Below are 12543 nucleotides of genomic sequence, written 5' to 3'. Positions count from 1 at the left end.
TAGAACTGTTTCTTTTTTCTTTCTAGGAAAGGAAAATTACAAAGAAATTTAGAACAACCAATTTCTAATCTGTCAACCATCAGAGCAGCAGCAACACTGGGACTATAAAGTTGTTTACCTATATTTTCTGGTTCAATAAATATGACCGGAGTTCAATAGCTTAATCTATTAAGCAGCGGACTTTCAGAAAATAAAGCTTTCAGTCAAACCAACATTTACTTTGTTGCTAAAAGAGTGTGTACAGTTTTTGAAGTGTTATCAACAAATATGATCTCAATGAAAGGTTCGGTGTGAATATGACCTCAATCAAAAGTTTGTATCTCCCACTATTTATACAACAGTCAGAATTCTAAACTGTTTCTCAAATAAGGAGCTCCTTCTTGCCTTGCTTCTCATTACATTTTTCATTTTCCTTTTATCCCTATCTCCCCAAATCAAAGCGTTACTCAATGGAACCTCTTTCTCCAATCTTTCAGACTTTCAGACCTCCTAGTATACAAAAGTACCTTCATCAGCAATAGAAAGTCTGCTGCTAGCACAATCCAGTTTCGCTCATAAAAAGCAGCTGCTAGTACATTCTTGTATCTTTACATTGTGCACAAGAGCTGGCACCTGCGAATAATCAATCAAGAAATTTAAACAGCTTCACCCAGTTTGCAAAAGTGTAGAAATTATTAAAATTCAAGAAACTCAAAGTATTTTCTTTAAGCAATCGTATTTCCATGGGTTCAATTATAGTAACTGATTATGGTTGAACCAAAAGTATTTTTCATGTATTTTCAGCACTGGCCTATTTTTATGTATTCTTTAACTGAAAATATATAAAATTATATTTCTTGACAGTATTAGAGTAACCAAAAGTATCAGACCTACATTTAAAATTTCTAGACAAGCTTCTCTTCTATCTTAGCAGGTATGCATGATAAAAACAATGATTCAAAGAGTTTAATATTTTCTTAGCCTTTGACTGTATTGATCAATGATCAGAATCTAATCAAAACATTAGAGCACATCCATGCAGCAAGTGTGGACTTTCATTCTATAAATACTAAATAGGACATGCATTTTCCAAATAGAAAAAAAAAAAAATTTTTAAGCGGAGAGTTATTATAGAGAATGACAAAGATTTCCAACATATAAAAGCAGTAAATTTTATGGATCTACTAATTAATTTACGTTGAATTTGAATATATCATTTTCACTTTTTGTTTTTTCCGGTCGGATTGTGCTGCTAGTCAGTTTTCCCTAGCTCCCCATTTCCATTATTTAAAACCTTGGCTATAACAATATTGTTGTAATGTACCTATATTCAAATTCATATCCGAGATCAATATGAACTATATCAAGATACTCATAGGCGACAACAATCATTTAAAACAGTATCAAGATATTCAACTAACTAAAATAATTTGTATTATATCTTTGTAGTGTAACTACTTTTCTGAAGTATTTGAAAGCTGCTCTATAGCAAAAGCACAACCGAAAAACGAAGTGATTAGCTCCCCATTTCCATCATTTAAAACCTTGGCTATAACAATATTGTTGTAACGTACCTAATATTCAAATTCATATCCGAGATCAATATGAACTATATCAAGATACTCATTGGCTACAACAATCATTTAAAACAGTATCAAGATATTCAATTCTGAAAAGTTGTACATCCATGTGCAATATAATATAATCACCTTGAATTGATGCTACATTGGCCGAGTGAAATAGATCCGCATGCCTAACTTCAGCAATGACCCTCATTCGACTGATGATCATACCTGTAGCGTGTTAACGTAGTAAGCACTGATTGAAAATCGGCAAAACCTGCAACAATTTTGAAAATCTCTCTTTCATCAGAAAAAGAACAGAGTTTCTACTTACCAATCAGAAGCAAAATTTAAGCAAATGAGCCAAGCCTTTGGGATTATATATTAGAAATCTAGTAATTGATATGAGTCTGTTCTCCAAACTATATGTGCCATTTTTTCTGCCTCTTTATACATTACTGATTCTGCAAGTATGGTTTGCAGAGTTGTGACAATATAATAAACGCTACCCAGATGTACCTAAAACCACTACCCATCTGGTAATCAAAAGGAAGAAACACTACATTTTGCTTCTGTGAATATTATTCTCATCTCTATCCTACAATAAAATACAAACTTCTTTGATAGGGACTAAAACCTGCCCAAATGGTTTTAAAACAAAATGCTCATGCATTGACATAATCCTCCAAAGTTTGAGTTAAATGAACAATGGTACGACCCTCCTGTCAGAGAGTGAAACAGAAATTGAGCATATATGATCAGAAAGGTCCATGTACCAGTTATTCAATTGTTTCCAGACATAAAGAGTACACATAAAATTTTGGTAAGATTCAGCTACTAAGAGTGACAACAGGCACAAATACAGATGGTGGTCCTCTTCATTCTATTAGCCTTATGAACAAATTTGGAGAAGCTTACTATGTTCCAATCATAGGAAAATTGGACTACAACCATATGAAAATCAAAGTATATTTGCAAATATATTTGCAAGAACATCAACTTGTATACTATCAGTATTGTAGCTTACGTTTTGGAGCCAAGGGCCCAGAAAATTGTCCGCAACATTAAGGCTATGATGGTTGTGTATATCAACTTTATGGCAGTATATGGTGGATTGCTCCAATATGACCCATGTTGTTTCCATAAGCAAGCCATGCAGTGTGTTAAAAACGGTTGAGTATTGTGTATGGAAATACAGGTCCTTTGAACCTGGAGGAGGGGTGCTCAGTTATTCAGCATGTGTTCTGTTTCTCCTCAAATAAATGGACATGAATTAGAAAACTTTCATCACCAATTCTTTTTCAAGTCAAAAGGTTTTGTCAAACCTACCTGTATAGCTCTGATTTTTTATAAACACCAGCAAAATCAACACCATAAGCTATTTCTTTCGCCGAACTGGTGACGTCCAACATCCAAGTTGCAGGATTATAACCATCCTTTATGTTACTGACATTTTCAATTCCTTTTATGAAGAAGTACATGGATTAGAGGAAAGCAAAAGAACTGAAACTCAATTTGACAGACTCCTTAAGGCAGATAATAGAAGTCAAATGCCAAAATAGAAACCAATATGCAACTGATTATAAAATTATAGCAAAATAAGCAACTGATTAACTCAAACACCAATCATTCTCAGCAACCACAGTGAGTTTCATGTCTGAACCAATTCATTAATCAATACTAACCAAAACCCAAAATCACAAATCACACAATGAATGAACTATTTTCCATTAGAAATAGAACTACAGTAGCTCACAAATTATCAAAAGGAAGCCAATTTCCATTACCAACATTTAAACCCACATCAAGGCAGATAGAATAAGTACCAAAATCGAAGAAAACAATCACCAAAACCCAATTGACACCTCCAATTGAAAACATCAAATTGGCTCAAAAGCGATCTCTGTATGTGCCAAAAGAGTGATAGAGCCATTCATCTTGGTGGGCTAGCTCAATTTCCAGAGGCTGAGATACCAATGACCATTACCCAAATGAAAAAAAAGTTACCTTCTTGGCTGGTGGAAGTTTCTTGATCCAAGTAATCTGGCTTCCGATCCTCAAGCAATCACATTTCTCTTAAAAGCTCCAGAGCTTACCTCTGTCGCACAACCTGGAATTTCGATCAGAGCGTCCCCAAGTTCTTCCTCTCTCTGTTTCTCCATCACCTTGTGGAAATGAAACCATGGGCAATATTGAAAATTTGAAAGTTACCCAGAATAAACAGTAACGAAGGCAATGGCTTTATTAATAGTGATATAAATGTCACAACCTAGATAACCTCTACCAAAAAACTTCCCATGTTCAAGTACAAACTAATTTTGTTTTTAACTGTATCTGCACCTGATGATTCAGGTTTACTCTAGATCAAACCTCCTCAATCTCTTGGTAGGTCAATCCTCATCCAATGGATCACGTCTTCCTCCTGCCTCATCATCTTCACCATAATCACTAACAGTTCCATTATCAACATCAAATGGGATGCAGCTAGCTCCTGCCTCATCAACACTGTCATCAGTATCATTGTCAACGTTGTCATCAGTATCATCAACAACACTGTCACTGACGTAGACAGATTGATATCTAGGAGTATCATCAACAACACTGTCACTGACGTAGACAGATTGATATCTAGGTTTACCAGCAATAAACCTAAGCAAAGGATTCTGGAGTCCACCAGAGATAAAAGAGAATAATCTCAATTCTATTGATAAAGATGAAAAGATCCATTCTACAGCCTTAAGGTGGCTTATTTATAAGAAAATAAACCCTAGGGCGACTAACAATGAAACCCTAAAGCCCATGGGTAAAAACGAAAACAACCCGAAAATAACTAGGAAAACCAAAACACCTAAAAATAGAAAAATGCAGTTTTGAGGCCCTAAACGACCCCGAAAGCCAGAAAAAGACCACAGATTGTGGCAAAGCCACGAGTTTGATTTCCGGCGCGATTCCCTTTCCGGAAAGGTAAGGTACGTCCCAATCGGACTCCGAAAGCCCGTTTCGCGTCTACTAGTCACTTTTCGTTTTCCTCCTTTAGCACGATCCAACTGTTCTTCAAATTGGGCTGCCATCTGTTTTGCATCAGTCACTAGTATCATCATCAACACTATCATTAGTATCATCAACAACACTGTCACTAGTATCATCGATCATCAACGTTGTCATCAGTATCATCATCACCAAGAAGATCTAATGCCTCCCCGAATGGGATAGATTCTGCTACTTCTCCTGCTGAGCAAGTCAAATCCATATCATTCTTTCTTAGTTCAACTCCCATCTGGTGAACCTTAAAATAATGTCCCAGTACTACTCGAAGGCTTATAGAGTCACCACCTTCCAAATTTAATCCATCCTGCAGCAACATATTGCGTAAAAAAAGATACTTTTTACAGGAATTTGTTGTCCGAAAATGCACTTGGCGGACAAAAAAACCTCTGCGCCTGGTATGATTTACAACCACAAACCCAATCCTAGACTCATCATAGTCAAACTCGCCTAAAGAGCGAGAATAAACAAAGCACACACAAAACGCTATATCCCTTCGAAATGGCATTTCAAATTTGACTGGGCGACCTCCATAACCGACATGAGGAGAACACCACGAAGGAATCTTATTTCCAGGAAAAGAAATGCCGTCACCTGAAATCGGTCTCCATTCCTATGCATGTGGAGCAAGAAGAATCCATGTGAGAGAGAGAGAGAGAGAGAGAGAGTGAGAGAGAGAGAGAGAGAGACCGACCTCTAGGATGGCCTTCTTAAGAGGAAAAGAGATATTGTTAAAGTTGCCCTGGATTGCAATTTCTGCCAAAGCCTGTACCCAGTCAACCAAGCCTGGAAAGTTAATGAGCTTGCGGCAATCCCAAATACCTAGGCTAACCAGTGAGAATTCATCTGAAAATTCTGGTAGCATCTCCAATGAAGTGCAGCCCTCCAGACCTAAGTCGATCAAAGTTGTCGGTAAATCTGTGATTGAACGAAGGTTTTTGCAGTCCCTCAAAAGCAGCACTTCGACCTTGAGGCCACTGAGGTTTTTAAGGCTACGGAAACCATTCCCGTCAAGTTGTAAGGCAAACAAATTTAAGCCCCCAAAATTTACAAAGATTGAATCATCAGTTAAATTGCAGTTGCGAAGATCTAATTCTCTTAACTCATAAAATGATGGTCTATATCTTATAGCAGTCTCATCTGCAAGCGAAGGTCTCGATGAAACCATCTCCAATAAGCTGCCCGCCAAGTTTGTTCCAGAAATATTCAGATTTTTAATATATTTCAGTTTACGAAAACTGTTTGGCAGACACTTGAGCATTTTGCAGTCTTGGAGATCTACCAAAGAAAGTCGTTGAAGATCACCAATAGACTGATGAAGCTCACATAAACTCTTGCAGTCTTTGAGTATCAATTGCTCAAGATTTGGTAGCCTTGAAAAGTCTGGTGATTGCATTAGATCATGTGAATGACTGAGATTGAGAATCTTCAACTTCTCAAGAAAGTACTGTTAGGCAAAAGGAATAAAGCAAAAATCAAATTCAAATAAAAGAGAGAGAATGTATGAAAGTATATATGTTATTTGCTATATATTTTATACCTGAGGGTCATCCCAAACTTGCCTGAGCTTGCTATAGCGTAGGTCTAATACAACTAGGCTCTGTAGATCAAATTCTTTTGGTATGACCACTAGAGGGAAGCCATGCCAGCAAAGCCATCTTAGCTTTTTCTTGGAAAGATTTTTGTAATCTCCTGTTAGATTGGCATAGTCAAGTTGAAGTAATCTCAATCTTTTCATGTTTGTAAATGCCTCTGTACTGAAACTCTTCTGTACTTCAGAATTTACCAAATTTAGAGTACTCAGTCCTTCAATTTTTTCAGTAGCCTGATAAGAATAAAATGCCACATCAGAAATTAGTCTCATTTATACCCATATATATGACTTAATTAATGCCCAATAAGTTAATAACAAAGAATATATAGTTGATTTCTACAAGATCGATGTATTTAATTATATGTGTCCATTAACAAAGAATTTGATTAGGAAATATCTTACTGAGGTTTCTGTCAATACTTCTTCTACATCTTTGGGATACCATAATCTACTGCGCTTTTCAGGCTCATCAAGGAAATTTTCACGGACTATTTCTCTTCCCATGTCCCGAAGGCAATCATGCATCATCAGCTTGTTCTCATCACTAAGACTTACAAGGCACCGATCAAGGAGGACTCTGATTCCTCTTGCTGCAATGAAGTCACAACCATCTAATATTTGTGTGACGTAGTTGAGGTCCATTCCGACAAAGAAACAGGCTATATCAAGGAATATCTCTCTCTCTCTATGACTATAACTGAGTCCATCATAGCTTAATCTGAGCTTTTGCATAATTTTGTCATCGGGAATTCTTTTCAATTTTTCCAATTCGCATTTCCACTCTGTTTCACCTTTACCAAATAGAAAAGAACCTATAACTTCAAGAGCCAGGGGCAAACATCCACAGCAAGTAACTACACTTTCTGAGAGTTCATGATATCCTTTCTTAGGATAACTACCTCCAAAGGCATGCCAACTGAAGAGCTCAAGAGCTTCTACTTTCTGCATTGGCTGAAAACGATATAATGAATCTTTTGTCACTCGCTTTAGCATGTGTGCATCTCTTGTTATTATGATAATTCTACTTCCAGGACCAAACCAATCACAGTTTCCTGCTAATGCATCCAGTTGATTCTCTTCATCAATATCATCTAGTACAATAAGAACTCTTATGCATTGAAGGCTTTGTTTTATAACTTCCTTCCCTCTAGCAACACTGCCTACCTCTGGCTTGGTTGGTTTCAAGGTATCAGCAAGAAGTTGATTCTGCAAACCAACCAGACCATTCTGTTGCTTTGTAGTTTCCCTCACATTTTCAAGGAAACTAACTTTACCTTGAAAGTCATTATAAAATTTGTTATACATGGCCTTGGCAAGTGTTGTTTTGCCTACTCCACCCATCCCCAGTATTCCTATCATGCAGATATCATCTCTTGATTCAACACGTAAAAGATAAGTCAAGTATTTCAAACGAGCATTCAATCCAACCGGATGACGGGCTACAGATAACAAACATGTGCTAGGAAGCTCTCCAATAATATTTTCAACAATCATTTTGATAAACTTTGGTTCATTCCTGAAAACAAAACTCGGGATGAAAATTAATTAGACATCTTCTAGAGCTAAAGAGCTTAAACATGCTGATGGTCTATGTTCGAGCAAGTAAAGTTCAGTAATCAGTAGGAACTTAATGTACGAATTAATGCATGACTGTATGCAATAAAGTTTAACAAAGAAATGAGAAAATAAACGGAACAACAACAAAAGAAAGGATACAGCTGGCACTTGGCACTATATATAAAAAATTATAGTAATTACCCATCAGCAGTGTTTCTAAGATCCCATCCTGATAAATTTGCAGCTTCTGTAAGGGCATCTCTCCAACTCTTTACCTTTGCTGGATCTTTATCTTGATGCTTCTGATCAAATGCCTCTCCAAAAGTACCTGTCTGTTTCCTGACATCCGTAGGATCAACATCGTAGAATATTGGCAAAACCGTTTGCCCCAGTCTTTTTCTGCACCCCATGATCTCCACCAGCTCCTCGAGACACCATCTAGAATCTCCATATCTTCTTGAAAATACGACCACCGAGATCTTAGAGGCTTCAATTGCTTTTATCAATTCCTCTGTTATAACTTCCCCCCTCCTTAGCTCGCTATCATCGATGAAGGCCTTGATTCCGGCCTCTTTCAATCTTTCGTAGAGGTGGCCAGTGAAGTTGTTGCGAGTTTCTATACCTCTAAAGCTCAAGAAGACATCGTGCCTCCAGCGCCCTGAGGATGGCGATGAGAAGGCTTCATGAGTAGTCTTGGCAGCCATTGGTAGAGTATGAAACTGAGCCTAAGCTAAAGCGGACACAAACTCTGAAGGCAGATTGCAACTCCAAATTTTCTTTGAATTTGAGTATGAATTGATTTGGCTACGCATCTGCCCTTTTTATACAATTATACTTTAGAATTGGTTTGGTTCAAACGACAAGGGTAGGTAGGAGCTTCAGGTCCAAGTTGTATCACACCCTACTGAATTCACACCAATAAAACTAGACGCTTTGAACTTAATGAGCACGCTGGGAAAGGTTCAACGCGGTCCACTACCCTGTGGGAGTGTGGAGTAGAATATCAAAGAAGAAGCAGAGGAGATTTAAATAATTTACTAATTTAGTCATCTAATTGGTCACACATGCAAGTCGTTGGTGGGTCTTTTTGCAGACCCTTATTACAAAGAATATATAAGAAAGAAACGAGTTTCCGAGAAAAAAAAAAAGAAAGAATCTTCTCTGTTCTTTCGTATTCAATTTGTTTATTGGATAAAAATAAGGAAAAGTTTCACAAATGGTCACTCAACTATGACTCATTCGACACTTTGGTTACTGAAGTTTCAAATATATCACTTTGGTCACTCAACTATTACATTGTCAATCACTTAAATCACTTTATTAATTTTTTTCATTAAAAAAAATTATAAAAATTAAAAAATACTCTTTGGGTGACTTAAGTGATTGACAGTGTAATAGTTGAGTGACCAAAGTGATATATTTGAAACTTCAGTGACTAAAGTGTCGAATGAGTCATAGTTCAGTGACCAATTGTGAAATTCTCCCTAAACATAAAGTATTGCTAACATATGGCTTTTCATTCCACCATTTCAATTCAACTACCAAAGTTGAAAAGGATAACGGTGAAAGCAAGGGATCAATTAAAAACTGCTTACCCAAAAAAAAAGGGATCAAGTGAAAACTAGACAAAATCATACCATTTACATAAACTCAGAACCAGATTGGTAACAAGACCATTAGATGATTCTTCATCGGAAGAGTTTTTTTCTTTTTTTTTTTGGATACGGAAAAGACTATAAATTAAAGTTAGAAGGCTCTAGAGCAACCACAATTTATATTGTTGAAAACTCTTGAGGCCTCGCTGGGGACCATATTGGTCCAAGTTGAACCTGTTACAAAGTTATGACCTAGATTAGCAATGACAACTGCAACAAAATCAGCTTCCCTTAATATGTGTTTGAAACTAATAGATGTAAAGTACGTTGAAATGGCATGGATGTCTCGGATGATCTTTATCAGTCTACAAGGGGGCTCTCGTGCGCATAAGAGACTATCCCTTAGCACTAAAGCTTCTGCCAGAGGTGCTATGGTGGATCAAGCATTCCTCGTGGCCGCTACAAGGGGGTTGCCATGAGAATTCCACTTTATAGTGGAAGGCTGGTTTTGGATAGATCCTCTCCCTGCTTGCCTATTTGAAGCCCCAATGTTAGCTAGCACAGCAGCTGAGGCTGCTACTACAGAACGTGGATTTGTTTGAGCATTTCTGAAGATTATATCATTTTTCGCTTTCCAAATTTGCCAGCATAAGGTGATTAGCTTTTCAAAGAGTTCGTTATCAAAAGACCCAGAGAGCAGTAAATCATGAAAGATTTTTAAATACCCTTCATTCCATTTTAGAGTAGGAGGAATACCTGCTAGTCTCCAAACATCCTTTGCAAAGTCACTTCTTCCGATGGTTAGTTAAACACTGATGTTAAACTTCAATTCGGACAATTTTTTACTCAAGTTACAGACCCTTTGTTATCAGCATCTCAACAATTCAGAAACCAGCCCATATCTAATGGGGAACAAGTCCTGAAGTTCCATGTAGCAAGTTAACGAAATAAAATTAAGGCAGATTAGATTGGCATATATATTTTCATTTTGAAAATTAACGAGTTGGTCTTCCTGAACCTCTCTCAAGCTTTCATTTATAATACTTCTTTTTCCTCTAGAAATACTCAAGTGAAAAACGACCACAATTTCATGGCACAGAGTTATTATTTGTTTGGTGTCAATCACTGGCGATGAGAAGGCTTCATGAGTTGTCATGGCAGCCACTGGTGGTATGAAACCGATCCTAATCTAAAGCGGACACTACCTCTGAACGTAGATTGCAACCACAAATTTTCTTTGAATTTGGGTGTGAATTGATTTGGTTGCGCATCTGCCCTTTATATACATTAGAATTGGTTTGGTTCAAACGACAAGAGTACGTAGGTATGAGCTTCAGGTCCAAGTTGTATCATACTCCACCGTGTGGGGTACAATAATCAAACAAGAAGCAAACTTCCAAAAACAGGAAGCAGATGAGATTAACCTCTAAATAAATTAGTCCTCTAATTGTTCACACATGCAAGTCGTTGCTGGGTCTTAGTACAAGGATTTAAAAAAAAGAAAGGAGCTAGTTTCGGTGAAAATTCGATTTGTTTATTGATTAAAGATAAACTATTGCTAACTTATGGTTTTTTTCCACCATTTCAATTCAACTACCAAAGTTGAAAAGGGATAACAGTGAAAGCAAGGGATCAAGTAAAAACTAGACAGCAAAATTATACCATTTACACAAACTCAGACCCAGAGTGGTAATCAGACCGTTGGATGATTCTTCCAATGGTTAGTTAAACTTCAATTCGGACAAATTTTTTACTTAAATGACAGGCCTTATATATATTCAGAAACCAGCCCTCATTTAATGGGGAATATGTCCTGAAGTTCCATATGGCAAGTTATAACCAAATATGCAAAATTAAGGCAGATTTTCATTTTGAAGTTGATCTTGCTGAACACCACCACCAAACCCCCCCCACCCCCCAAAAAAAAAAAAAAAAAAAAGTGGTTATTACCAAATTCATTGTTGATGAATATAATACAAACAAAAGTATTCTCAAATTTCTGTAAATTACTTGCTTTATTAGATTATAGAGAGATCATGCTCTTCAATTGCTGTATCCACCGTGAAATTGGCTAAAACCATCAGCCACCAAAAATTCTAACCACTTGTCACGCTTCAAGCAACAACCCAATAACCATAGTATTACTCTCACAACCATAGTATTTCAGGAGTGCTAAAAATGTAACCCAAAGTTACACAATGGAGCTGCCATTTGCTTTCTCCAACACAAACAGCACACTTATTCGCATCTCCAGCAACATGGCTTGAGCAGTGACTGATCTTATCATTCAAAATATCCTGCAGCCAAATGTCCTGTAAACTTAGAAATACAGTATCATTGTAGTTCATTAATAATTTGTTTGACATTGAAGTTGAGCACATGAAAACAAAAATATTAAGCAGAAGGTCCATAGGTGTAGATCCTACACTTATATTTATATGTTTCTAAAATCAAGGAAAGCACAATCAAAGTTAAGCACAAAAATAAGTCTATAACATTTGGGAAAGCTTCAGAAACATCGAATGACTGATGTATAGGACACGAAAAAGAAGAGAATTCCCCAGTCATACCACAAGTACAGGATAACACACCGGGATGCTCCTTTGCAGCTTCAGCTGTTAGGGGTGGAATATCCTGTGAAATAGCAAACAGTCCCATTTATTTTACCAGTTTCTCTTAATCCCTCAAAAGATGATATCTAGAAAAATTTCAATTGTATTTGGACCCATGTAACTTGTTTCAATGTCTTCCCGGGAAGAGGAGAAATGGGCTTACAATGACATGACCGCCCCCATGTTGAACACAAAAAATAAAAGGTTTTTGTCTATTTACCCCATTTTTAGAGATTTTTTTCCCACTTACCCCATTAAGTTTTTTTAATTCTCTCTTACCCAAAACACTCTAAGGAGATCTTCCCTAATACCCTATTAAGATTTTTTTTTTAAATTTTTTTAATACTATTTTACCCTTACCTCTTTGTTACTTAGAGAGAGAGAGAGAGAGAATGGAAGAGAGAGAAACCATGGGAGACTTCGCCGGAATCCGGTCAACTTTTGCCGGATTCCGGTCACTGGCTGCCGGAGTCCGGTCACCGGCTACCACCCACAGGAATTTGTTGAAAATCTCACCAGAAAGTTTTTTTTCACCCAATAGACATCTATTGCCTCCTAATAGAGGGGCAATAGACCCTAATAGACGTCTATTGCCCCCA

At 37.0% G+C, this 12543-nt stretch overlaps 1 protein-coding gene across 4 annotated transcripts; it reads right to left on the bottom strand.

The window, feature by feature from the left end:
• Positions 1-181: 181 nt before the first annotated feature.
• On the bottom strand, positions 182-8646 carry LOC112179820 (disease resistance protein RUN1-like). Of its 4 annotated transcripts, none has more exons than XM_040510081.1 (10): positions 7939-8646; positions 6583-7696; positions 6127-6411; positions 5281-6033; positions 3882-5199; positions 3549-3706; positions 2871-3003; positions 2569-2794; positions 1689-1818; positions 182-612 (listed from the first exon to the last, which is right to left on the bottom strand). In XM_040510081.1, exons 1-5 carry the CDS (start codon positions 8439-8441, stop codon positions 4684-4686), a joined length of 3171 nt encoding a protein of 1056 aa, XP_040366015.1. In that variant the 5' UTR covers positions 8442-8646; the 3' UTR covers positions 182-612; positions 1689-1818; positions 2569-2794; positions 2871-3003; positions 3549-3706; positions 3882-4683. The 4 variants fall into 4 exon arrangements, with proteins under 4 accessions (XP_040366015.1, XP_040366016.1, XP_040366017.1 ...); XM_040510082.1 differs by having other exon boundaries at positions 2569-2785; XM_040510083.1 differs by having other exon boundaries at positions 2569-2750.
• Between the last annotated feature and the right edge of the window lie 3897 nt (positions 8647-12543).

Source organism: Rosa chinensis, chromosome 7 (genome assembly GCF_002994745.2).
Source record: "Rosa chinensis cultivar Old Blush chromosome 7, RchiOBHm-V2, whole genome shotgun sequence".
Taxonomy (NCBI): Eukaryota; Viridiplantae; Streptophyta; class Magnoliopsida; order Rosales; family Rosaceae; genus Rosa; species Rosa chinensis.
Note: the sequence above shows the minus strand (reverse complement) of the source record. Positions and strands in the feature narration are given on the sequence as shown.